Source organism: Myodes glareolus, chromosome 2 (genome assembly GCF_982192425.1).
Source record: "Myodes glareolus chromosome 2, mMyoGla1.1, whole genome shotgun sequence".
Lineage (NCBI taxonomy): Eukaryota > Metazoa > Chordata > Mammalia > Rodentia > Cricetidae > Myodes > Myodes glareolus.
Window position 1 is genome coordinate 138,400,065 of NC_142027.1, and position 27,276 is coordinate 138,427,340.

The following is a 27,276-nucleotide window of genomic DNA, read 5'->3' on the forward strand; positions in this document are numbered from 1 at the left end:
ATAAATTAGTGTTCAGATTTCAGTTAGGACTGCTCAGATCTCTCTCTCTCTCTCTCTCTCTCTCTCTCTCTCTCTCTCTCTCTCTCACACACACACACACACACACACACACACGCACATGCACAAACACACACTCAGATATGGGGCAGGCACTGTCACTTGAGGGAGGACCTTGGTGGGGCATTGGGAGGCACTTTCTCTAGCTTCCATGACCTACTTCAGGAAAGGGAAGGGAAGGGACAGCAGAACTGAGAGTGGGGACTCAGAGACACCTCACAGCTGTGTCTGGTGTCTGTGTGGCACCACCCCACTGAGAGTGAGTCACCTAGCTTCTGCTACCCAGCTCAGGTCACAAGTCCTCCACCATATCCACAGGCGGCCGCAAACTCAAGGTATTGTTATCTCAGTACTAGGCAAGTACTGAGATAACAAGTTCAAGGCCAGCCTCAACCCAACAGAACCCACAAAAGCAAGCACTGAGCTATCCTTGCCTATCTCTGTCTCTTGTGGAGGTCTGTGTAAATGGGCACTGCCTGACATCCTGAGGGAGGTGCTGTGGAAATCACACTCCACGAGCCCAGGGTCATGCCCCAGCCAACTCCAGCCAGCTCTTTTGTTCCTTGGTTCTTTCATGTCTTGCCAGCAGCTTAAGCTCAGTCCCAGGATGGAAGATTACATGCTTTGCTTTCCATGTGAAAGCTGAGGTTGAAAAGCCAGGTACCCATGGGAGGCTGAGTTAGCTCCTGCCTGAAGCAACTCAAGGGTGGAAGGGTATATTTGGGCTCGCAGTTTGCTGGTGCAGGCCACTCAACTTTGGGGTGATCTGGTTGGCAATCATGTTTCCCTGGTCATGCTGATTCCTCCAGGGACCATGGCAGACATTGCTAATCAATTACAGAAATTCTTCGGATGAGATTGGACCTCGGGCTGCGGGGGCTGCGGGGGCTGGGGGGTGGAGGCTCCAGAAAGCCATGACTGCTGGCAGGTAGATGGGAGCTGGCGCTGGAGCTAAAGTCCTTGTTTCCCAAGAAGCATCGTGCATCCCCGGACACACGGAACCTGAGCACTATTCTAGAACCTATGTCCTTAAGTTATCCAGGGTTACGAAGGATATCCCCCAGCCACTCACGGGGACTCAGGTAGGTAGGTTACCAGTATCTGATAACTGTACCACTGACCCCCATAGCTAGTCTTCCAAAAGATCATGTGTGATTATCTTGTTTTATTATTATTATTATTATTATTATTATTATTATTATTATCTAGTGCCTTGGCTGTTAGCAAGCCAGTTTAGTCCCTCGCTGGTGGTGCTTCAAGGATATTGGCAGCCGATTTCCATTTCAATCAGGTGAGAGCTGAGCTACTCAGGGTTGACAGATAGATCAAAGAAAGGGGGATTGATTGGAAGTGATGGCTTCTAGCGCCACCTAATGATATATCTCCACATTGCTGCCCTTGCTGACCTGGAAGCCTTTGATACAGCTGTCAGTGTAGGGGAATGTATTGCACTGGCATTGCAGGGATATCCTGACTTACCAGGAAGCCAGGATATGCTTAGAGCTGCAATAGGACAGCTCTGGAGGAGTGGAGCCACAATAGGACAGCTCAGCCCTGGAGTACAGGAGTCCGAAGCCAGGCTACCTAGAGTCTCAATAGGACAGCTCTGGAGGCTGGAACTGCTACAGGACAGCTCGGCCCTGGAGGAAAGGTGTCCTGACTCTCGGGAAGCCAGGCTACCTAGAGTCTCAATAGAACAGCTCTGGAGGCTGGAACTGCTACAGGACAGCTCGGCCCTGGAGGAAAGGTGTCCTGACTATCGGGAAGCCAGGCTATTTGAAGCTGGGTGAGGGATGGTCTCCCCGCAGGATAAAGGGATCCTGCTCTTCTCCTGGAGATCCGCTACAGCTGAGTTCTACTCTGTTCCCAAGGTTCTAGCAGAACTATCTGCTTCTCCAGCCCAAGATGTTTCTTCTGCTAACACTCTGCTAAAGGGAAACCCCCTGCAGAAATGTAGCAGTCTACTCCAGCTCCAGCAAAAACTAGTCGTGCCCCCAGACTGGCCTTCCTTGGCCTCCCTTAAGGAGCATCATAGCAAGGGTCTTCTGTTCTGCTCTGCCTTGCTGGAGCGTCTCAGCAAGGTTTTTAGCTGAGTACCCTAAGGGACACCCCAGCCAGGTTCTTCTAGTCTGCACTGGCAAATGAAGGTCATTGCCCAAGACTCTTTTGAGAAAGAGATTTGGGAAAGAGGAATCCAGGAGAATGGCTGCCTCTGTCAGGAAGGGATTAAAGGCAGCTCCATGGCAGCCTTTAACTGAGGGGTGGAGAGGCTTATATAGGGCTTCTTAGAGGCGGAGTTTTCCCAGGGAGAGGGGAGATTGGTTAGTTTTCCCTACTCAGGAATTGGTCAGTTTAGCTGGTCATGGGCAGAGATGGCTCTGACTTCATGGCCAAACTGTGTTTCTTTCACTGGTCCTTTTTAGCATTTTGGCTCTAATCTTCGGACCACGGCATATCTTTTTCACTGGCTCTGATTCTGGGGACAAAGTGTGTTTCTTTGACACTAGTTTCAGAGTCAGGGCACATGTCTTTAGTCCTGGGTTCAGGGATAAAAATGTTTCTCCCCCTGGCCCGGGTCTCAGATCCAGGGTGTGTTTTTTTCTCTGACTCTGGGTTCAGAGTCAGGGTGCTCAGTGATTGGTCAGTTTCTTGCTCCAGTTGTCCCTTTTACTCTACAGTCAGTAATGAGGTTGTTTGGAAATATTCTCATATGCTTTCTTGAATTATTTGCTTTTTAACTCGTGGTCTGAGATTCAATGTGTAAAAACCACAGGTGCTCATGACATAGTGGCAGGAACGTTCGCTTGGTGAGCTTGGCTAAGCTCCCTGTACCAAGCACAGAGTTGAGTTTCTCACAGCCCCGATACCCTGCCTGCGTCGGTGGTCAAAAGAAACAAGAGCAAAGAGAGGGAGACTGTGTGTGTTGTCTGCAGCTGGCAGTGGTTGGGACCAGCGCTGGGAGAGAAGACTGGAGGAAGAAGTCTTTAGGGAAGAGACACGTTCCCTCTAGGCAGCTGTTGGAACAGGACAGACCCACAGACACCAGTTCCACAAGGGCTTGGCCATGTCCCAATACAGAAGGTCAGAGAAGGGTGGTGAAAACAGGGGCGGCATCCCATATAAGTGTCTTCATGACCCTGAAGAAGTCAGTCCGTGTCTAGGGTCCTGGGGTGCCCTTTCAGCAAGATGGGCATAAGGATGCCTGGGAGGGTTCCTTAGGAGGTGAAACGAAGTAGCGTGGGCTAGGACAGTAAGGGAAGGATGTTCCACAAACACAAAGCAGGTCCACACATCAGGGACACAGGGAACGTGTTTGTTCCAGCGTAGGCAGAGTGGTCCTGCAGGACCCACAGATCTTACCAGATCAGAGGTACCTTGTCCCCTTGTCATCAGTTATAACCCTGCAATGCAGCCATCTCTTCACCCTTCTGAAACAGAGAGGAGAGCTTAGAGCCAAAAGAGAAGGGGCCTTCTCCCCAGGACTGTGGCTGCTAGTTACCTGCTCCCTTCACACCCCCAAATCCCCCCCAAGTTCTTAGCAGGAACTTTCTTACCCCCCACCCGAGAAGACAGTCGCCTTCTCTATCACTTCCCTTTCAATGTCTAGACCTGACTTCTTGTTCCCTGGGTTTGTAAGAAAGTGTGGGAAGGGGAGGACCACGGTCTCAGCAGAGAGCTTCTTGGTGAACGTCAGCACACTCCATACTTTGCTTCTCTTGGCCCATGGCCAAGGCACCATCTTGTGTATCCTTGGCTCCCTGCTTTGTATCTTTATATGCCTGTGATAGTTTTTGTTTTCTCTTGTCAATGTGACTCAAACCTGGACCTATCTAGGAAGAGGGGATCTTCACTAAGAAAATGTCTCTCCACAATCAGCCTGTAGGCATGACTATGGGGGACATTGTCTTGATTAACCAATGCTGTGTAAAGGTCCAGCCCCCTGTGGGTAGAGCCACCTCTGAATAAGTTGAGCAAGCCACAGAAAGCAAGTCAGTCAGCAGAGATCCTCCATGGCCTCTGCTTCAGTTCTTGCCTTCAGGTTCCTGTCCGGACTTCTCTCATAGTGGACAGTGATGTGGAAATATAACTTCAACAAACCCTGTCCAACCTGAGTTGCGTTTGGTCATGGTGTTCCATCACAGCACTAGAGACCCTGACTAAAGCAACAATAAAAAAGTAAAATCTCGGGGCTGGAAAAACGGCTCAGCGGTTAAGAGCACTGCCTGCTCTTCCAAAGGTCCTGAGTTCAATTCCCAGCAACCGCATGGTGGCTCACAACCATCTGTAGTGAGATCTGGTGCCCTCTTCTGGCCTGCAGGCATGCATGCAGACAAAATACTGAGAATACACATAATAAATAAATAAATCTTTAAAATAATAAAATAAAATCTCTGCAAAGAAAACCGCCCACCCCACCACAAAGCCACCATCAAATGCTTAACTACCAGCGGAAACTGAAGTCTCGGGAGCTCGCCAGCAGCTTCCTGCAGTCTGTCCCCAGAACAGTCTGGAATTTGCCGAGTCTCTCGCTTGCTCACCACTGATCTCCTTTCAAACAGTCTCCCTTCCCCTCCCAGCTCCGTGGAGCATCCCAGCTGTTCCCCTGATGTCTACATCCACCCAGCCACATTTAACGGGAATTTGTTTCCATCTATAGCTGATTCCAGGAAGATCATATTTTAAGGTCTAACAGAGATGCGTTTGGAACACCCTTTCACAAAACAGAGATTTAGAAGACTAGCTCTCTGGCCATGACCTTCAATAAACAGTGCTGATTTTCTGCCTTATAGAGATCTTTATGGTGAAATCGACCAAGCATTCGGTGAATAAGCTATCTTTAGACCGACAGCTCGTCCCTACATGCAAAACAGTACAGTAATGAGGCAGGAATGCTCTTGTTACTAAAAACACACACTTGCTGACTATGGTGTACTCCCAGCACTTGGGAAGCTGAGGCAGGGGGATCATGAGTTTAAGTCACGAATACCCTTCACAAAGAGAGAATGCTGTGATGTCACTTGAGCCCATGTCCACACCCAGGCTTTGTCACTTGATGGCATGCCTTTTTCACCTTCCTGAGGCTCCACCGATCCCTTACAACACAAAAGTGCAATGTGGCGCAGTTGACATCACACATTTGAGTAAGAATGTCGATAGAATAACAGGTAGCAAATAGGTGGATGTTTTGTTAGGCTTAACGTGAGCACCGTTGACTAGATGGGGAAACTGAGGCTCTGGATGTGGCTCAGCCAGCAGCAGTCAGATCCTACATCACAGAGCCAGGCCTCCTACTGAGAGTGAAGTCCTTCTCTCCTAAGGTGGCTGTCTAAAGAGGCCACACACTTGCCACCTCCTCACACCTATCAGCCTAGGCTTGCCTGCTCCATCACAAGCATCTCACTGCCTCGTTCACAGTCCTCCTCTGCACACCTCCTACCAGCAGATGTGGGACGCTGTTGGCACCCGCTAAGGCAGACACACGCAGGGCAGAGACATGACTCTGTGTTCCAGGATACAGAGAGCAATGCCATCCCTCATGATTAGAGAGCACCAGGAAAACTAGAGGCTCCAAAGGCCAATCACATATTCAAGGAGAGCAGGGACAGGTAATCAAAGTGAACTGTCCCTAAGATGGGTCTCCTAAAACCAGGTTGTCATAACCCAAATCAAAAAGCACAGATGGGCATGAGCTTTGCATGATACTTACTCTCCTATTTTTTTAAATCTTTCCATGACTTTCTATGATGTTTTCCAGCTTTGTAATGAGAATAAATTCTTTAGTGTGAACTTATTTGGGAGTTGTGTCCCTGGGTGGAAAGACCCAGTATCAATGTTTATATGGAAGGCCAGGACACAAGGCAAGAGGTGGGTCAGATGCATTCTAATGGAGGAGGTGATGGTCTATAAGGATACGAACATTCAGTAGTTCCCAGAAAAGGAAGGGAACAGAAGAGGGTTGTAGGTATCCTCGACTCATGGATCTGGAATGTCCCGCAAGGCTCGTGTGTTAAAGGTTTGACACTACCATTTTATGGAACCTTTAAGGGGCCAGCACTCCCGAGGAGGTCTTTAGGTCTTTGGGGCATGCCCTTTAAGAAGATGTGGGGTCCGGGTGTCCCTCTCGCTCTCTCTTTCACTTGGCCATCATGAGGTAAGACGTTCGCTTTTCTGTGTTCTTCCACCATTTGTTCTGCCCAGTCTATCATGGACCAAGACTGTGAGCCGAAATACACCTTTTTTCTCTATAAGTTGACCGCCACTCCTGGTGTTGGTCATAGTGGCAGAAAGCTGACTAACACAATGGCTTTTGATGAAGACGTTCAGAGGAAATGACAGGGAAGGGCTCAAGTTCCAGGTGTCCCTCAAAGCTATGGGAAACCCTGGGAGTGCTGGCTTAGGATCATAGGACAAGGGCCATCTAAAGTTACAGTCTGTGGTGACCCACTTAAATCAAAATGAGAACTGGCTTTCTGGCGCAAAAGTAGTCTGGTGCCAAGACCACTTCTGCCTTGCTAAAACCCAGTCTCAGCTATGACCCAATTCCTAAACCCATGCCATAACCCCAAAACCGTCTCCTTTGGGCCTTCATGCCCATTTCTTGACATAGGAGCCCATCATTACAAACTACATTTCCCAGGATCCCTAGAGTCAATCATTAAAAACTGCATTCCCCAGGATCCCTAGGTTCAAACAATGGAAAGTTACAGTAGAAAATTGAAGGGTAGGATGAAGGGCAGGGACAGGGTTTCTCCATCTGTCTCTCAGCATCTGCAACAAACCCACCTTCCCAGGAGTACAGGCAGGCCAACTTCAGGGTTTCTCGGGACCCCTTCCCTTAGTCCTGCCCTAAGGGTGGCTAATCTGCAGAGGTTCTTTGCTGTCCCTGGGTGACTTCCCAGATCTTCTGACACTGTAACTGCTCTCTAATGCTGCGCTCCATCGGCAGAACTGTGTGCCATGAGCCTTGGCATCCCTTCCAGAGCCTGTCTGATACCGTGCATAGAACTCCCATCATCCTGGGACCTTCCACAACGCCTCTGAAATCAGCACTAAATATTTATGGTTTTCTGCATCAAGAGGATTAGTCAAAAACTGTTCTACAAACATGAAAGACACCATTATTTAATTAGAATTAATATATGTAAATTACAGAAAATTAGGAAAAGGAAAAACCCAAGTCAAAATGATTGTTTAATTAACTTATAATTCAGACACACTGATATGACATCTCATTGTTGATTTATTGTGTTTACTTCCAGATTATTCTATTATGACATAAATTCTTTGTCATTAATTAAAAAAATCTGTATGAGATGGTAGAAAATTGCTAGAAATTTCTAGACAAAGGAAATATGAGCACTCTATAGGGTCTCATTTCTTTATGTCATATCAGTGACATTTGCACTTGAAATTATAGCCCACTGCCACTCTTTCAGGACAATAAAATCTACCAGAACATGAAACATTAGCAACAGAACTGAACCATTTTATTTTCTGGGCAAACCATGGCTTAGCCGCACAACGCCTGTTTGCTGGGCATCCAGGTTCCTGCAGGGCCATTGACACTGCTGTGGTAGACATCTTTGGATGGCAGTGGGATTGCTGGGGGCAGGGCGCATACAATTATGCCCTGCTCTCCAATGGTGACGTCTGAAGAACGCACTGTTGGGCCCCACAGGCAGCATAGACTGCACTTTTACAATCCTATGTGGTACAGCCTGCCTGTATACGTGTGCCAGAGAGAGAAAGAGATCCCCGTCGCTCAGGACTTGATGAACAAAATCGCCCTCGATTAAATCCATCGAGGAGAAAGCAATACAATCGAGAGGCTGGCTAAACACGGGACACCCAAGGCTGCTGCCGGCACAACAGCAATCTGACTTAGAGCCAACGGTCTTTCATAGATAAGGGAAGTGCATTCTCGAAATCAGGAAAATGCAATGTGGCAAACACATAAGTCAGTAACATGGACTGTGTCCTGTGGAATTGCACTGACTGTACTTTCTAATCTTATTTTCATTTTTATATATGGTGTGCGTGTATGTATGCCTTTTGCACATGTGTGATTACTTGTATATTGGGGTGCACGTAGGTATACGAGTGTGTGTACATGTGCATGGGTGTTACATGCACATGGGTATGTGCACATGTGGAGGTCTGAGGCTGATGTCAGCATCCACCCTCCATTGTTTTTCCACCTTATTCAATAAGGCAAGGACTTTTAGTCAAATCCAGAGCTCACTGATGTGGCTAGTCTTGCTATCCAGTCTGCTCTGGGGGTCCCACACCTCCACCTTCCTAGGCTGGCATTACAGGAGGTCTGCCATGCCTTGCTGACAATTATGTATGTCCTGGGGATCTGAACCTGGGTCTTTAAGCTTGTGCAGCAAGCGCGTTAGCCACGGAGCCAGCCCCTAGAGCACTCTTACATAAGTGGTGGAGTAGGGGGTGTGCTGACCCCAGCACTACCCCCCAGGCATACTGCATTGCCCTATGACGTCACTGTGCAGCTCCACAGCAATCTCACTTGCTGTTCTTGCTGCTGCTGTTGCTGCTGTTTCTGCACTGCTAGGCAAGTGTGCTACCAGGGAGTTACAGCACAGCCCCATTAGCATCTCATGAGACACCATCACCTGTGCTGCCCTCTGACTGGGGTTATACTTTTGAGGCTACTCATTATACACACACACACACACACACACACACACACACACACACACACACTAAGTGACCTCTATCGTAATTGTAAAAAGAAGTAATTTGGGGACCCAGGGTGGAGTCTGCACCTGGGAGGCTGAGGCAGGAGGACTGTGTTTGAAGATTTGCTGGACTACAAAGCAAGAGTCCCTCTAGAAGGGTAATTCTGGGTGCTTCGTAAACTTTTGACTTGGTTCATATCAAACGATACTCACATGTGTCCCGAGAACCAAGACTCCATCTTCCAGATGATTATCACTTCAGGATTGTGCCTGTCATTTAAAAGCAGAACGCTGAGCGGCTTCTGTGGAGCCTGCAGCAGTGACAGAGCTGCAGAGCCCTGAGGCACAGCTTGCCTCCTAGAGGTGTCAGGCCAAGGACAGGGCTGCAGGTCCTCTAACACAGCCGTGTAGATTGATTCTAGTGTGGCTGCGTAGATCCCTGATACATGGGCAGGCTTCACTCACAGGCTGGACAAATGAACCCGTGATTTGGAGCGTCTCTGATCTTCCACAGAACCTGAATTCAGTTCCCAGCACCCACACTGACTCACTCACAACTCACAAGCTCCAGGGGACCCAACATCCACTTCTTTCCAGTCTCAGTGGGCACCCACACTCACCTGCACAGGCTGGCATGTGTGCATATAATTTAAGACTACAGTAGAAATTCTAAAATATACTTCAGAGTTAAACATTGCCATGGTTTGGTTACTAAGCACCCCCCTGGAAAGGTTTTCATGTGGTAGCTGAGGTGATGACTCGGTGAATAAAACACTTAGCTTGCAGGTGTGAGGGTCTGTGTTTGATCCCAGAACCTACGTAAAAAGCCAAGCACAGTGCCACGTACAGTCCAGCAATGGTAGAGTGGCTGGGCAAGGGTTAGGGGCATCCTGGAAGCTGGCTGACTAGCCAGGCTAGCTTACTTCGTAACACCCCAGGCCCTGCTTCTAAAAAAGTGAAATGCACCTGAGGACCAGCACCACAGGTTGTTCTCTGACCTCCAGGTACACACCCACACTTGTGTACACACGGCACCCACCTGCATGTGCGTATGCACACACCTGTGCACACACCTGCACCTACCTACATCACCGCACATGCACACACCTGTTTGCACCTCCCTACATCACAGCAATGCACACACTTGTGCACACACCTGTCTGCACCTACCTACATCACAGCAATGCACACACCTGTGCACACACCTGCACCTACCTACATCACCGCACATGCACACACCTGTTTGCACCTCCCTACATCACAGCAATGCACACACTTGTGCACACACCTGTCTGCACCTCCCTACATCACAGCAATGCACACACTTGTGCACACACCTGTCTGCACCTCCCTACATCACAGCACATGCACACACCTGTGCACACACTTCCACCCACCCACGTGTTCTTATGTATCGAGGTTTATGTTGGGGTGAAGCCCCACTACGCCTCTCAGGACTCAGAAAGATTGCTGTAGCAGACAAAAACTGCTAATGATATCTGAGGGTTGCTGTGGGAGCTCCTTCCGCTCCTTCAGCCAATAGCCGCTGAGATACCAGTCCATTGGGGCGTGGTCTCTCTCTCTTCAAAAAAGCAGCGACTGTCCTTCACTCTCTCTCTGACTTCCGGCTCCGCTTCTGGCTCCTAGACTCCTTTCCTGTTCGCGCAGGGGGCTGTTGTCTGGGACGGTAATCTGTAAGTTTTTTTCCCCTTTGAATAAATAACCATTCTATTAATCATAATTTCAAACTGGTGTGGGATTGTTTGTGACTTACGCCTTCAGAGGGTAAATAAAATAAATTAGCTTACCTACGTCTTTTATCACATCCAATTTATTTTTCTATGCTCTCTCTAATGCTCTCTTGATGTTTCCTTTCGATGTTCCTCCTCGTGTTCCTCCCCGTCCTTTGCTATTCTACCCATCCCACAAAATGTTCTGTTTCTATATACACATACAGACACAGTTAACAAGCATGTGTTTCACAGAAACACAAAAACAAGTAAATCTGACAAAGAGGCGCAAGGCACCTGACATCTCAGAGGAGGAGGTGTGGCTGTGAAGCTCCCTGGCAGATACCAGAAGGATTAATTAAGAATCAATACAAAGTTCTAAGAAGAAGTTTCATGCACTAACTACATTTCTTATGTGTAACTAGTCAAACTAGAAGTTTGTGGTTAATAATTGTGGAAAACCACGGCCGTGCTGTTGCGCTTCCTGGCTTCCTTCCCCTGTGGCTAGGAACAGAGCCTTGTGGTAGCCACAGGTGAAAGTGCTTGATTTACTGTAACATGAGGGTCAGGGTTCATTGGAGTTTCTGTCCTGCCTGGTCCCCCAGCCGTTTAGTCCCAGAGAAAATCACACAGAGATCTCCATAAGTTATAAAACTGATTGGCCCATTAGCTCACGCTTCTTATTAGCTCTTATCACTTAGATTAACCCATTATTCTTATCTGTGTTAGCCACATGACTCAGTACCTTTTTCAGTGGGGCAGGTCACATCCTGCTTCTTCGGTGATCTGGGCAGGATTGGTGGAGGGAGCTTCCTGCTTCCCAGAATACTCTTGTCCTCTTTGCTCTACCTCTACTTCCTGTCTGGTTTTCCTGCCTATACTTCCTGCCCGACCAATCAGCATTTATTTAAAGCATGATTGACAGAATACAGACAATTATCCCACACCAATTTACATCAGTGTCTTGCTAACTGAGTTAAAGAAAATTCCCTTGGAGACTTTGCTTACAGCTCCAACAGGGTACCTGCCGGCAACCAGATGAGAAAGAATTTCCTTCTCTGGGGCTGGTTTAGTAACCCAAGGTTTTTTCCTGTATATTTTAGGGGTAAAGGTGCAAACAGTTAATTTCCTAGACTAAGTCCTTGTGTCAAATGAAAGGTGAAGGTAAGTACAGAATATTAATAGCTTGTTATGGTGGAGCAAAGGCCAGTAGATTACCCCTTCCTGAGTCTGCTGCTGGAGAAGTCAGAGCCACCCAGACCTGTTTATCAGTAAGAACAGACACACTGTCTCTCTGCTCAGTGCCTCCTACTCCTTTCTTGTCAATAAGGATAATCCTGGGGGGCTGGCTTTGTAGATTTGACTATGAGAACAAAGGTTTGGCTGAGTGACTGCCCTCACAGCAGGGATCCACAGTATGGGAAATGTATCCAGTTGCCAGCACAGGAAAAGTCAGGTTTAAAGAGTGCTTTATACACTGCCATTATGGAAGGGATCCAGAAGACAAGTGTTTCCAAAGCTTTGCAAACCAGGTTTCCCACCAGATCATACTCCTGCGGCTCTGTCCATGGATCTGTTGACTGTACTTTCACTGTGTAATACTTGTAGCTCACAGCACTTATGCACACACACACACACACACACACACACACACCTGCACCTACCCACGTGTGCAAGTGCTTATGCAAGATACCTGCATCCACACACATGTGCATATGCACACAGCGTGTGCACACACTTGCGCACACACATGTGCAGACTGTGTGCTGATAGCTCTAGCCTCTATGCCATGTTCTGAGGTGGGTCTCTTAGGCACTAACTGGATTGTGATGCTTCAATCAGGATGAAATCCATCAATGGGTCTGTGACTTGATGGCGGCATGGGAGAGGTGAGGAAGCTAGGAAGTAACACCTGGAGCAAAAGTCCAGAGGCTTGAAACCAATTCCTTAGTCCCAGCCCTCTCCCTTTGCCCCCTCCCTCTATCATTTCCCTATACCACCCCTCCTCCTATTTACACCTTCCCTCTTCCTCCCCCTTACCCATCGCCTCTCTTTCTCCCTACCTCTCCCCCCTCTCTCAGGCTGGCTTGAGGGGAGCACCTTCCCTCCCTCCCCCAGGTCCCTCTGCCGTGACTGACTCCTCTGCCTTCTACCAGAGCAGCCACAGATAAAAACCTCTGAGACCAGGAGCCCAGACAAACCCTTCCCCCTTTACACGGCTCCTCTCTGCTGTCTCTCAGCAATAGGAGTGATTCACACACACACACAAACACACAAACACATCGCTCCCATGTTCACACACATCACCCCCACACACATACACGCATCACCCCCACACAAAAAACACAAAACATACACACACATTACACACACACACACACACACACACACACACACACAGCCTCAGCGTCACAAGGAGGGTATAACATAAGGCATCTGAGAGGCTCATAGGCACACCACCGTTCCAGCAGCAGAGATGAAACATGTCTGACCTTCCTGCCAGGACAAGGGGAGCTTGTTTCTCCCTCACTCATGCATACACCATGATATATTGATTATATATCTCAAGAAAGTAACATGGTCCTTTGAGAGAGAGAGACAGTGGGGAGCTCAAAAGGAGAGGATTCCGGAAACTCTGGCTCAGAACATTAGCTCTTTCTGCAGCCAACCTGCCTGATCTTGGCCTCTCCTGAGAGGGGACAATGGGGAAGCACTAGCTAAAGTCATTCTTGGGCTTCTGCCTGCACGGGCCAACCCAAGGATGGAACAGACTTCAGGTGGAGAATGTATGGTTGTGGGGACAGAAAAACCCATCCACATTCATTCTTGGTGACAGAATAGAGGGGACAGTCATGGGAGCCGTGGTTCTGGTAAGTGTGACACCCAAGATCCGACTCTAATCTTCACCTCCCACCAAATTCTCCTTAGCCTGAAGCAGGGTCTCCTCATGGCCCCAGAATGGCTGCCAACAGCTCAGAAAGGTTGTTTTGCATTTTCCTTTGTAGACAGTGAGGAAAGGGACCATCTCTGCCAGCGATTTGTTAAGAAATATGAGTCACACCCTCTAGACACCTGTAGGAATGTCCACTTGCATCTCATTTGCTCAGACTGGCTCACTGACCACCTGAGGTCAGCCACTGACTTTAGGGGCACATTGGCACCATTTGTCACCAGCCGTTCAGGATCATCCCTGCTGCTGGTACAGTTGGGAGCCATAAGATACACAATTCTGCAGTGGGGGGAAAAGGGTGAGGGGGCCGGAGGGATGGCTCAGCACCCACATACCAGTCCACAGCACCAGTTCCTCCAGGGTGCTGTTCCAGGGTGCCCTCTTCTGGCCTCTGAGGACACTTCACAGGTGTGGAACACACACATAAGCAGGCCAAAGATCCATACACATAAAGTAAATATTAAAAAAAAAGATGTCAAGGAAACACTGGGCATGTGAGAAAAGAACAGATAGCTGTTAGATAACAGTTTGAGAATGTTCTCGTCTTCACACGCTGGCCGGGGCCAGCTCACTGTCTGTCCCCTAGGGTCAGGGGTGATGGGTTTACCACCAATACTCAGCCAAAGTTTGAAGCACTCTGGAGCACTGAAATGAGTAAATTACATCACCCAGGATCTGCTTGATTGCTAATCATGGCTAGATCTAAACTTTGTGACTCCGTTATTTCATACCCGGTTGAGCTTGTTCAAGACGGCTCCACACACCTTTTATATCTGATACAGATACTCTTTAATCAGCAATGCAGTTACACTCAAACACCCCATTGTAAGATGGCATTTTATAGAACAAGTCCATCTGGTAGACAGGGAGAAGGGTTGGGAAATTCCACCTTCTGGGCACATCGTAGTCACCAACTCTCAACAACTGGGAATGACAGCCATAAGTCTGCATAGAAATGGGTCCAGCTGCAGCAAGACAAGGGCAGAGGAGTGCAGGGGCCCTCTCCCTCGTGGCTGAACAGTTTCTGTTAATAGATTCCATTGCCTTCAGTCCAGTACCCACGGTAGCCCCATTCCAATAGTCACACAGATGTCCCCGGTCAAATAAAATGGATCACAAAATGTTCTGTGTCTGTGTGTCTATCTCTGTTCCCCCTTCTCTGTCTGTCTGTCTATTATCTATCTATTATCTATCTATCTATCTATCTATCTATCTATCTATCTATCTATCTATCTATCTCTGTCTTTGAAAAATCCTCTCAGTACAGCACTACCCATAGGCTTTGTGAAACTTTGTCTTTTTCCTGTGTGTCTGTGTATGCGTTCATGGGTTAACATGTCCTATGTGCATGTATGTGCCCATGGAAACCAGAAGAGGGCATGTGTCCCCAGGTACTAGAGTTACAGGTGGTTGTGAGATGCTTATGGTCGCAAGAGCAACTACAGCTCTGAAGTGCTGAGTCATCTCACTAGCTCCTGCTTTGCCACTCTTTGAAGCTCTTCTCCTCGTTGATAATATAACTAGCTTGTGTCTACTGCAAAGTCATATGATATATACATCAGCTAAGAAACAAGGAACAAAGCCTACCACAGCCCCACTCCCATGAGGAAACACTACGTCTGGGAACCATGTCCTCCCATGTCTTTGAAAAGCGTATTTCCATTTTTTAAAGTAAAAATGGGACTCTCTTGTAAATAGTGATTCCTAACTTGTTCTCTTACTCCAAGAGTGCAAAGCACAAATCAATGAAGTTACTCTTACCACTTTTAATTGCTGTATAGTTCTCCGCCGTCTAGCCAGGTCAGAATTGTTTAGTCTGTCTTCTCTCGTAAGATGTGCAGGCTGTTTGCCTTCAGAAGCAATTGGGTGATTTTGCCCAGGTACCTCCTCATCTGTCAGGAATGTTCTCTTGCAGGATGCTTACCTGCAGATGTTAGATCTAAGGGAAGGCTCCCTCCTAAAGCACCTAGAAGGCCTCAATGAACAGTCTTTCTGCAAGGCTTTCACCATGGGTTTCCCACCAGCTTTATCTGAGGGGACCCATTTTCCCATCATTTCTTAGCATTTCGTTTTACTTACAAAAGATCTTAAGGGGGAATTAATTTCAAAGCAGGATAATATTCTGATGAGTATTTCTCCAAACCGGGTCCTTAAAAAAGGCAGCTTTTATATAAAGTATAATTAATTAAATCATCTTTTTAAATGTTGACCTGGTATCAACTTCTGTCTAATGAAGTTGTGGATTGTATGATTTATCCAATGTCTGGTTAAGACTAATAAAAAGGTGAAAGAGAAAGTCACTATTTGTATTCCCTGGATACACCACCACTAAGATCCTGCTGTGAGCATAAAGGAGTCAAAGCCACTAGCAGGGAAGGAATTCAGTTGTTAAAATCAACTGCCAGTGACACAAATAGTAACAATTTTTTAAAGTCCCTGTTCTTTCTTTTTTCTCAATTTTAAGTTATAGTTTTATTTATTTATCTGTGGTGGCGGGGGCCATACACACACCACTGCACACACATGGAAGTCTGAGCATAATTAGGGGTCTGTTCTCTGCTCCCTGCATGGGGATTCTGGAGCTCCAGCTCAGTCCACCAGAGTTGGCTCCTTTAATTGCCGAGCTCTCTGGTTACTCCCATTTACTGTCAAATGTTTGCTGTGACTCAGGAATCTGGGGGCTAGAGACGACTGACCAGCCCGGAGAGTCGGAACGATTTGTTCCAATCCACACAACTAGCCAGGGTTACGTTCCTCAGAGCCCTCACCATGCCACTGTGCCAAGTGGCCCCTACCAATGTAGAGATGAACTCAGTTGCCGGGACTCTCCCAACCTGGACAGGCACCACTACAGCTTTGACGATGGATGACCTGGTCCTCAGTGTGGAGCTGTTGAGAGGTGGAGCCCAGCAGGAGGTCTCTGGGTCGTTGGGTGCATACCCTTCTCCCTTTCGCGTCCCAGTCATGAAGTGATCCATTTCACCATACCACACACCCCAACCCTGATACAGCTCCAAAGCAAAACAGGGCCAAGCGCCACAGCCCAGAGCCTCCCAAACCATAAATTGATTATCTCGGGGTCCAGGGGCTCTGTTATCAGACTCTAGCTGGAACAACTGTGTTAATGTCCCCTTTCCTGTCATCTCCTGCCTTCCCAGCAGGTCACAGAGAAGACAGTGGTGAAGAACATCCGGTATATAGACAAGGAAATAATGAACCTCAAAAAGGATCTTACTCGAAGCCGGTGAGTGAGCCCTGTAAGGAATGACTTGTGAGCCAAACGGACCCTGCAGCAGGACTGGGGACGGGGCAGGGAGGGGGGATGTCCCTAGACATCCACTGGAATACTTCCAAGGATGTGACCCTGGAAAGATCAGAGACAGGGATCTGCTTTGGTTTTACGTCTCAGGGAGAATTAGAGGCCCCCATCAACCCCAACGGGCATTTGTGTGGATTTCTGAGGTCCTCACACTTGGTGGCAAACTCTTTCACAGCTGAGCCATCTTCTTGGCCCCTAGATAAACCTTTTTCCTCTCTTCTCCCCTTAGCTCTCTTCAGAGAACTAGCAGGAGAATGAAACAGGTCTTTGGGTTTAACAACTCAGGGTGGAGTGAGAGGTGGTGACCCCTCTCATCCATTTGCTTTGGCATAAAACACTCACGGTGTGAGCACAGGGTGGTATTCTTAGACACTCACAGTGTGAGCACAGGGTGGTGATCTCAGACACTCACGGTGTGAGCACAGGGTGGTGATCTCAGACGCTGCCCCTCCACGCTGGACCACGAGGAGGGCACAGTCACCTTCCTCCACCCCTCATCACCTGGAAGGTTCCCTGCCTCTGTCCTGCAGCGAGGACTGATGTTGAGCCCAAATGCAGGATGGAAGGGAGGGGGTGGCAAATAGATAATGGAGCTAAGCAGGGGGACAAGGAAGGACCCCAAGAGCAACATTTTCATCTGAGGGGTGGCCCTGCCTGCTCTCCAGGGGCCATGCCATGACGTAATCTTTCAGTTTGTGACTATCCACACTAGAAAAGGAACAGATGGAAGCAATTCCAGTAATGTTTTACTTAACCCAAAATACTATCACTCAAATTGTATTCAATAAAAAAAAATGGCATTTAGAGCTAGAGACATAGCTAAGTTAGTGTGATGTTTCGCTTTGATTGTCTGCTAACTCAGTGTGAAATCACTTAGGAAGAAAATATCAACGGATCTCAAGAGTGTCTCATCTGTCTAGAGTGGGTCAGCCTGTGACCGTGCCTGTGCGGGTCAGTGTGCGGGTCAGCCCATGCCTGTGCGGGTCAGCCCGTGATCGTAGCCTGTGCGGGTCAGCCCGTGACCGTGCCTGTGTGGGTCAGCCCATGACTGTGCCTGTGCAGGTCAGCCTATGCCTGTGCAGGTCAGCCCATGACCAAGCCTGTGCGGGTCAGTCCGTGACCATGCCTGTGCAGGTCAGCCTATGCCTGTGCGGGTCAGCCCGTGACCGTGCCTGTGTGGGTCAGTCCGTGACCGTGCCTGTGAGGGTCAGCCCATGACCAAGCCTGTGCGGGTCAGCCCGTGACCGAGTCTGTGCAGATCAGCCCATGCCTGTGAAGATCAGCCCATGACCGTGCCTGTGCGGGTCAGCCCATGACCAGCCTGTGCGGATCAGCCCATGACCGTGCCTGTGCGGGTCAGCCCGTGACCAAGCCTGTAAAGGTTTTTTTCTTGAGATAATTGAGGTTAGAAGATCACCCTGACTGTGTGCAGCATTACCCATGGTCTGGGCCCTGGAATAAATGACAAGGGAAGAGTAAAATGAACAGTAAGCTTGCATGCATTCATTTCTCTCTGCCTATGACTGTGGATGTCATGTGACTAGTCGCTTCAAGTCCCTGCCTTGACTTTCCCAAAAAACAACAGACTATAGCCTGGGGCTATGAGCCAGATAACCCCTTTCCTCCCCCAAGTTGCTTTCTGTTAGTGTTTTGTTACAGCCAGCCACAAAGAGCCAACTAGAACATTCTACAAGATGAAGGTGGAGAAATGAAGAACAATGAACGACTTAGAGGCCACCGTGTGGCTCCCAGCTGAAGCACACAGCACTAATGTGCACCAGTCAGGTTTCAAGTGTCTGTCTTCCCTGGGAATGAATTACTCCTGCCACCCTTACCCTGGAGAGAAAGTTCTGGTGTTGAAGCCCTGTTGACTTTATTTGAAACAGGGGCCACTAAAGAGGGAATTGGGGTTAAATGAGGTCAAGAGTGTCCTTATCCGGTCTGTGCTCTTAAGAGAAGACGGGAAACGTCAGAAATTCATGCACAGAACCACATGAGGACAAAGCGAGCAGGTGGTCACCCAGCAAACCAGGAAGTTTTTCCAGGACACACCCAGCCTGCCCATGCCACAGTCTTGGACTTCAGCCTCCACAGCTGTGGGAAAACAGCGCACACAGCCCCTGGTGCTCTGTGAAGGCAGCCCCGCAGTTCAGTGGCATCACGATTGGTGCTGCAGTTCCGCAGGTGATGTACCCAGCTTGGGGCCAACCAACAGGCGGCCTGTGAACTCGATTCTCTGAATCTAGGGTTAAGACGTATTGGCCGTGTCTGAAGTCATGTTATGAGGGCTTTTGTGGCTGGTGCTTTGGGAACCACGAGGCCCTGGAGACCAGCGAGAGGTAAGATAGAGAAGCCAAGACTCCCCGGCAGAAGCTGTAGCAGGGAGAATAAAGAGGATTTTGTGGTTGAGGAAGATTATCCCAAAAGAGCCTTGCTCTAAGTTCCTCCATGGTGCCACGTGTAAGATATCCCAGGCTTTACAGGATGTTAGGTCCAACAGGATGTTGGGTCCCAAAGACCCATCACAGAATTGATTGATCCTTGTGCACACCATTATATCCATGTCCATCTTTTAAGATTTCATTTTATTTTCAAATATGTGCATTTGTTCTTGTGAGTACGGGGCCTTCAGGCACCGGAAGAGGGCGATCAGATCCCATGGAGCTGGAGTTACAAACAACTGCGACTTGGGTGTTAGGAACCAAACTCAGGTCCTCTGCAAGAGCAGCTGCATGCTCTTGATTGCTGAGCCCAACCATGCCTTTTCTTACCAGCAGATGCAACTCAGAGGCCCCTGGAAGAGGACATCAAAGTGAGGTTTCCCACAATCATCCATGCATTTCCCAGTAGCAGCTGGTAGTGCCACAGATGTCTGTGGGTGCCTGGATCTGTGTGAGTCGAAGATTCCTGCCAAAACCAGGGTGACCCAGGCTCAGGAGGCTGACAAGCATGGCTGAACCAACTTGCACCTAGAACCCATCATTAAATTTTCAGGAAATGTGCAAGTTGCTTATTAAACACAGCTATTACTTAAATTTATAATTAAATAAATATTAAAACACAAATAAGTACTGAAGAGCCATCCCGCGTGTTTGCACATGCATGTGTATACGTGTGAGTGTGTGTGAGTATGTGTGTGTTGTGTGTGTCAGTGCATGTGTGTGAGAGTGTGTGTGCATATGTGTTGTGTGTGTGTAAGTTGTGTGAGTGCATGTGTGTGTGTGAGTGTTGTGTGTGTTCATGTGTGCATGTGTGGGAGTATGTTCATGAGTGTTGTGTGTGAATGTGTGTGCATGTGTGGGAGTATGTTCATGAGTGTTGTGTGTGAATGTGTGTGCATGTGTGTGAATATGTGTGCGTGTGTGTGTGTGATGTGTGCACATTTGTGTACATGTGAGTGTGATGCCCACGCACATACATAGATGGCAAGGGAGGACATAGGATGCTTTGCTCTGGCACTTTCCACCTATTCCCTTGCGACAGGGTCTCTCACTGAAGCTCGGGCTGGGCTGGTTGTCAGTGACACCCCTCTAGCAATCCCCCTGCCTCTACTTGGGCATGCAGCCACTCCTAGCTTTTTACACGGGTTCTGAGGATTTGACTACAGATGCTCAGGACTGCACAGCAAGTGTGTAGTAAAAGGAGCAGCGGGCTGCATTCCCGGAGCCCGGCCGCCCGACTAGTTTACACCTGAAATAATTACACGGAAACTATATTCATTTAAACACTGCCTGACCCATTAGTTCTAGCCTCTTATTGGCTAAGTCTCACATATTAGTTTAACCCATCTCCATTAATGTGTATTGCCACCTGACCGTGGCTTACTGGCATGAGTCTAACCAGCATCCGTCTCAGAGAGGAGAGCCACGGCATCTGCCTGACTCTGCTTTCTTTCTCCCAGCATTCTGTTCCGTCTACTCCACCTATCTATATTCTGCCCTATCAAAAAGCCAAGGCAGTTTTCTTTATTTGATCCATGAAAGCAACACATAGACAGAAGACCCTCCTACACCACAAGTGTACTTACCCCACCTCCCCACCCCCACTCATCTTGATATCTTTAGACTTTGATTCCTTATCTAGTTTCTCATGGTTACTGGTGACTAAAACATTGGTGTGGCAAATGCTAGGGAGGGAGCATTGCAGTTTGAATAGAAATGTCCACAGGCACACACGTCTGAACACGTGGTCCCCAGTTGGTGGCGCTGTTTCGGGAGGCTATGGTGCCTTTAGAAGGCAGAGCCTTCCTGGAGGAGATAGGTCATAGGATACACCTTGAGGTTTTATGGCTTGGCCACATTTCCTGTCCTCTTTCTGCTTCCTGACAGCCAGGCCAACCTAATGCTGCTGTGGCCGCACCTTCCCCACCATGTCTGACTGCATCCCCCCAAGAACTATCAATCAACACAAAGCCTTCCTCTCCTAAGCTGATTGCAGTTGGGGTGTTCTAGCCCAGGAGCCCAGAAGCAGAAAAATAATGAACACAGAGGAGTGAAGCAAATGCCCTCTCAGCTCTGGGTCTCCTGACGCCATCTTACCCCAAATCAGCCAGGAATGTTTTTGGGATGGAAATCAGTAAGCAAATCAGAGCTTCTCTGCCTCTTGCCCCGCCCCAGGAACTGACTGGTGAACACTCACTGACACACCCCCGGGATAAGCCTCAAGAAGGACAAAGGCGCCGCGCCAGCTTGGGAGAGTGATGGGCAGGTGCTGCGTGGTTCTTCTGACATCCTTCGGCTGACAGGGAGTCTGCCACTGCTGCCTGACACGATCCTCACAGAGCCGGAATGGCTAGGATTTAACATCCTCATCAGATGACAGGGTCAGCCTGCTTGACTGATGGACGTGAACAAGAGAGGAAGGCAAGGACACACAGAAGAGCCACAAGCAAGAAACTAAGAAACGGCACTGAGAAGTTCCACCTGGTCACGCTGGGGACCACTGACAGTTAAGGAATCGGGAAATCCCCTTCAGGGGGAGTTGTTCCATTTTCCGGGGAAAGTTGCCTTGCAGAGAGTTACAACACAGAGGGCAGACATTTTTACGTGCACATATGTCCACACACATGCACATACAATGAGTCCATCTCCATTATTAAGTGAGGCAAATTGTTAGAAAAAGAGATGTTCTCTCTTCTACTGTTTTTTCAACCCACATTGCCTCCCATTAGAGTAGAGCCAGCTTGAGCCAACCTCTCCCACCCATATCTTGGATTTTTATTTAATGCCCCAGCCTTCTTATAATTCAATCACACCATCCCTGGCTTTGTGGCCAGTTTAGCAAGATACTCAAAAAAGAATAGAGCCCTAACTGCTCTCTCCTTGCCTGCTCCCCCAGATGCTGGGTGTGGAAGAGCAGCCTGGGCTACTCTGCCTTGCTGCCTCTCTGCCAGCACAAGTTGACCACTCCTCGTGGGCCCAGTTCTAGGTCCATCCTGGGAATCAATAGTGTATTTTCCTCCACTGACTCATGAAGGCACACGTGCCTTGAGGAAAGCAAACATGCCTGTCACAGAAATGCTCCACCCAAAGTCATGCTCTACCCATGACACCATGTAGCTAGGCCCAGGCACCTACAAATGGGGATGGATTCTCAGCCCCTCTGTCCCACAGTAGACCCAGCCTGGCATAGGTTCTGCACATACTTAGGAGATCTGAGGCACTGTTTTGCCAATGGCATTCAGTACACAGCAAAAGCAAGGCAATTGGAAATAACTGAGGTGGCTCTGGGGGCAAAGGAAGAAACTCTTTGTGTTGCAGTAAATACGTCTTTCCTGCAGGTTGGATACTCCACGGTGACATACGCTTGGTGCCCTATGTGAACAGTGGAACTTTTGGGAGGTGGAGGCTAGTGGGAAATACTTAGGTCGTTAGAGGTGTAGCACTGTCTCAGAGGGGATTTGAGACCTCGCCTCTTCTACCCTTTTTGCTTCCTACTTCAAAAAGCAGATAGTTCTGCCCATCACATCTCACCAGAGGCCCAAAGAGTGGACCTGTTTACTGTGGGAATTCTGAAACCAAGAGGTAAAATAAACCTTTCTAAGGGTACTGCCTCGAGAGTTTCGTTATGGTGACGGGAAAACGCTGACGCATCGTTCACCTCTGTATCGATTTGTTAGTCTTCTTGTTGCTGCAATAAATCCCTGACAAGAACAACTCCGGGAAGGAAAAGCTGTTGTGGCTCACATACAGTCTGTCATGCCAGGGAGGCTCACGGTTGAGGATACAGCCCGCCATGCCAGGGAGCCGTGTGTTAGCTGCTGTGTGAGGTCACACCGCATCCACAGTCAGGAAGCAGAAACTGCTCCGCAGTTTCCTCTGCTTTTCTTCTTGTTCACTTCAGGACCCCATTCCACGGACTAGAAATAGTACCGCCCCACATTCAGAGTGGGTCCTCACTGCCCAGTCAAGCGCTCTGCAAACACCATCACAGACGTGGCCAGAGGCGTCCTGAAAACAATGAACAAAACTCAAACCTCTCATCCTCGGTGAGAGGTGGGGGTCTGCTTTGTAATGGGACGCAGTCACATGTCAGCGAGCAAATGGGCCTGGAGATGGATGCACCAAGGTGGTGCTGAGGCTGCTTTGTAGTAATTTACACGGAGAGATCATGGGCCTGGTATCTGAATGAGAGAGAGCCATTCACACACAGGTAAGGCAGGTGGAGTACTTCAGAGCATGCGTTGAGTGAGTGATGATGTCATCCTGCCGGACATGCTGGCGGGTAGGAAAGGCCTGTGTGGAGGAGCAGGGTAGGACAGGGCAGGAGAGGCCAGAGATGGAGCTGACTGTTAGGGAAGCCTTGAAACATTTGGAGAACCATTGGAGGGTTCCGAGCAAGAGCGGATGGTCTAATTAAAAAAAAAAAAAAATTCACCCACTTCACAGAAACAGCCTGAAAGGCTATGGTGAGAGATGACACCAGCATGGGTCAGGAAATAGCATGGGAGGATGGACTCAGAGTTTCCCTGGGGGCAGAGCCATTGGATGTGGGAGCAAAGGGGGAAAGTAGCGTCCGTGTGGCTTAAGACGTAACGCCATGTCCTTGTCTTCCTGAGAGGATGTAAGAGGTCACATTGTCCATGTTGTGGTACCAAACAAGTGTTCATGGGATGGGCCAATTTCCTTGTTCATCCTGATAACTTAGTTAACACTAAGGAAGAAGACTAACATGCTAGTAAAAGATGATACACACACACATACATGCAGACACATACATATACCATATGTACATACACCATATATATATATATATATATATAATAGATATACATATACGCACTCAAATACACAGGAGCACACACACATATACACAAAAACACACACATACACAAAACATACACTTACACACAAAGATACACACACATACACAGAGACACACATACACATAACAGATACAAATATACATAGAGGCACACATAGAGATAAATCACACACATACACACACACTGTAGACACACACACAAGCACATGCACACACACGGGTTCTTAGCAGACAGGAAGAGAGAGAACGTTTGCTCTGTGGGCTCCTCCTTTCCCCTTTTTTCTGCCTGGCTCCACAACCCATAGGAGCTGGCCATATTAAGGGATCCCTACATCTCAGCTGATTTTCCCTGTGGAAATAAGTGTTGCACTTCCCAGTCCAGTCAGCTCGCCAGCCAAGGTGAACCCCCACAATCTATCTGAAATTGTGAGCCCGTGGTTAAGCTGGTGTCCTGGAGTCTCTCTGACGAAACGCTCCGTATCAAAGTCACTTGGTGGGGAAGAGTGATCCGGCTTATACTTCCGGGTCACAGTCCACCATTGCAGGAAGCAGAACTCCAGGTGGGATCCACGGAGGACCACTGCTTACCACCTATGGATTCATGATTGCTGACAGTTGTAACTTCTGGCTTATCAGAGATTCTTTCAACCCAGATAGTTCATCACAGAACTCATTTTCATCTGATACTACAAGTGTTGTCAATCCTAGAGCAAATTATAGTATGTAGCCATGAGCGCTTTCCAAAACTTCTGCTGGCTGAAGATCAAAACCAACCTGTTCCATCCAATGAAAGGCCACACATTCAAGAATCTATGGGCAACAGTAACTACACTTGGTGGGTTAAAAAAGCGAAGTTACAAAAGAACACACAAAGTTCAGTGGGTAGGAAAAGAGATGGATTTGGAAGGAGCTCAAGGATGGGGATGAATTTGATCAAAATACAATATATGAAATTCTCAAAGAAATAATACAAACGAGGGAAGAATTTTTCTATGGTTTAAAGAACATTTTTAATGCTTACATTTCTTTTCATGGTCAACGTCAGTGAATTTTGTATTTGCTATATGAAGAAGGTAACAAAGTTTAATATCCCATTCTCTTTTAATTGACACTTTGTTATTATTTTGTGTGTGGTGGGTGTGTTTTGACTGCATGTATGTCTATATACATGTGTGTCTGGTACCTGCAGAGGCCACAAGACGGTGTTGGGTCCCCTGGAACTAGATTGCTGTTAGCCACCATGTGGGTGCTGTGAATATAATCTGAGTCCTCTGGAAGAGTCGGCAATGCTCTTAACCCCTGAGCCATCTCTCCAGCCTTGTACCTAGCTTTCTTAGACAGACCAGGACTACCTGCCTGGGGATGGTATCACCCACAGTGGGCTGGATCCTGGAACATCAATTAGCACTCAAGACAATCAGCCTCTCATGGACATGCCCGTGGGCTGAGTGAGCCAGACAATTTCTCCATCCAGGCTTTCCTCTCAGCTAACTCTAAGATGGGTCAAGTTGACAGTTAAGGCTACCAGGAACCCCTGAACTCTCCTGGACTCCCTTGAGCATCTGTAATTAGTGGAGAATTGAGAGGAGGACTCTGCTGACCGTGTTCAGAGGTCATGTAGCATGGCTGTGGTCGGAACACAATGTTGTCTCATTCACAGCGTTTACTGGACCTGTCTCTGGGTGGTGAGTGAGGTGGTTTGGGAAGTGGCGAAGCATCACTTCTGCCGTATTCTGTGGACAAAGTAAGCCTCATCCCAGCCCCGATTAAGTGAGAGTAGAGATCCCACTCACAGTGAATAAGATCTGCAAAGGCTCCGTGCAAGAGGTTAGGCACTGGGGACCACTTTTTTCATCTGTTGCGGTAACACACGTGACCCCGAGACTTGGAGCTATGAACTAGAAACCGAAGATTATCTTCATGGTATACCCACGTCTCACTTACACAACAGGAAACATGTCAGAGCCAAGCAGCTAGCAGTGGGAGAGAAAGGTGCCAAACTACATAAAAGGTGGGAGAGCCAGAGGTACCACGGTGACGCTGAGGGGTAGAGAAGGCTTACTGTGCTGAGCAGACGCCCAACACAGAGAAGAAATGGAGAAGTGAATTAGGAAGAAGTAGAGAAGAAAAAGAACACACAGAAGGACAGGGGAGGGAGGAAGGAGAGGAGGAAGGGGGGCCCTTGCACTGTGGCTGCGCTCAGCCAAGAGACCACGCCCCCAAGGAGTGGTCTAAATGCCTGTCTAGGAACTCTCTGACCTTATTTTTCCACGAAGGCTGCCACAGCCCTAGTCTCCTGCCCACGAACTCTTAGAAGATACCTTTCTTTAGGGGTTGGCTCACCAACCAAGGAGCCCGAATGAAATGAACTTCCTAGCTCATAAAGTCAGAGGAAATGTAGTGCTTTTTACCACCCTGGACTGTTTCTCGGGCTATTTTATAAGTTAATGGTGTTTGATATGTCATTGGTATTCACTTGGAAGTATGATTTGTATCTGGGTTTATAAGTAGAGTGAGGTGGCGCGTGCTCTCTCCCCCTCCCTTCCGTGTGTAGTGGGTGTGTGCAGTACACGTCCCTTTGTGAGTGGGTGCACGCACATGCAGAGGCTAGAGCAGGTGCCAGGTGTCCTGCTCTTCCACTCACGGCCTTGCTCTCTGAGACAGGGTCTCTCAATGAAGCTGGAAGCCAGCCAGTCTCCAGGGTCCTGCTGTCTCGGCCTTCAGTACACCGGAGTTACAGCAATGCATGCAGCCCTACCTCACTTAGTGCACGAGGGCTGAAGAGCCAGACTCGGGTCTTCAGACTGGCACAACCAGCCATCTTTCCCCCTCCCCCATCTCCCAGCCCCACTCCCCAGATACGCCATAAAGTTCATCACTGGACTGAAAACAGTTAAGTGCAGAATTACAGATACATGGCCCATGTACTTTGAGCCCATGACAGACATCGCTAACGGATCACAGTGCTGCTTTCCCTTGAGTGTAAGTTTGGTTTCAGGTTCTCAGCCGGTTACCACCGGTGCTGTCCAGGCACAGGGCTCGGTTTATCATCTCTGAAGCAGAAGCTGCAGGAGGAAACTGTGGTCCGATAATAACATTTTGTTAATTGGAATTGGGGTTTGGAGTAAAATGGATCAGCAGGAGGGACCCACCTCATCAGAATCCCTCTCTGGATGAGACTGGGCTTTGATCAGTGAATTTAAACATGTTATTGCTGAGCTTGGGCATCCGCTGAGTTCGTCCGCCTCTGGCTTTTGC

The 27,276-nt window shown here is 48.4% G+C and overlaps 1 protein-coding gene across 3 annotated transcripts in view; it reads left to right on the top strand.

The window, feature by feature from the left end:
* Window positions 1-27,276, top strand: part of Ccdc60 (coiled-coil domain containing 60) — a 174,118-nt gene that overhangs the window by 55,611 nt on the left and 91,231 nt on the right. For 2 of the 3 annotated variants that reach the window (XR_015737336.1, XM_087903774.1), the window contains exon 2: window positions 16,595-16,680. Coding sequence is in view for 1 of the 3 variants with exons in the window: in XM_087903774.1 (XP_087759900.1) it covers window positions 16,595-16,680 (86 nt within the window). In the remaining 2 variants the exon portion in view is untranslated. The remainder of the gene's footprint in view (window positions 1-16,594; window positions 16,681-27,276) is intronic. The other variant, XR_015737337.1, reaches the window with a different exon arrangement.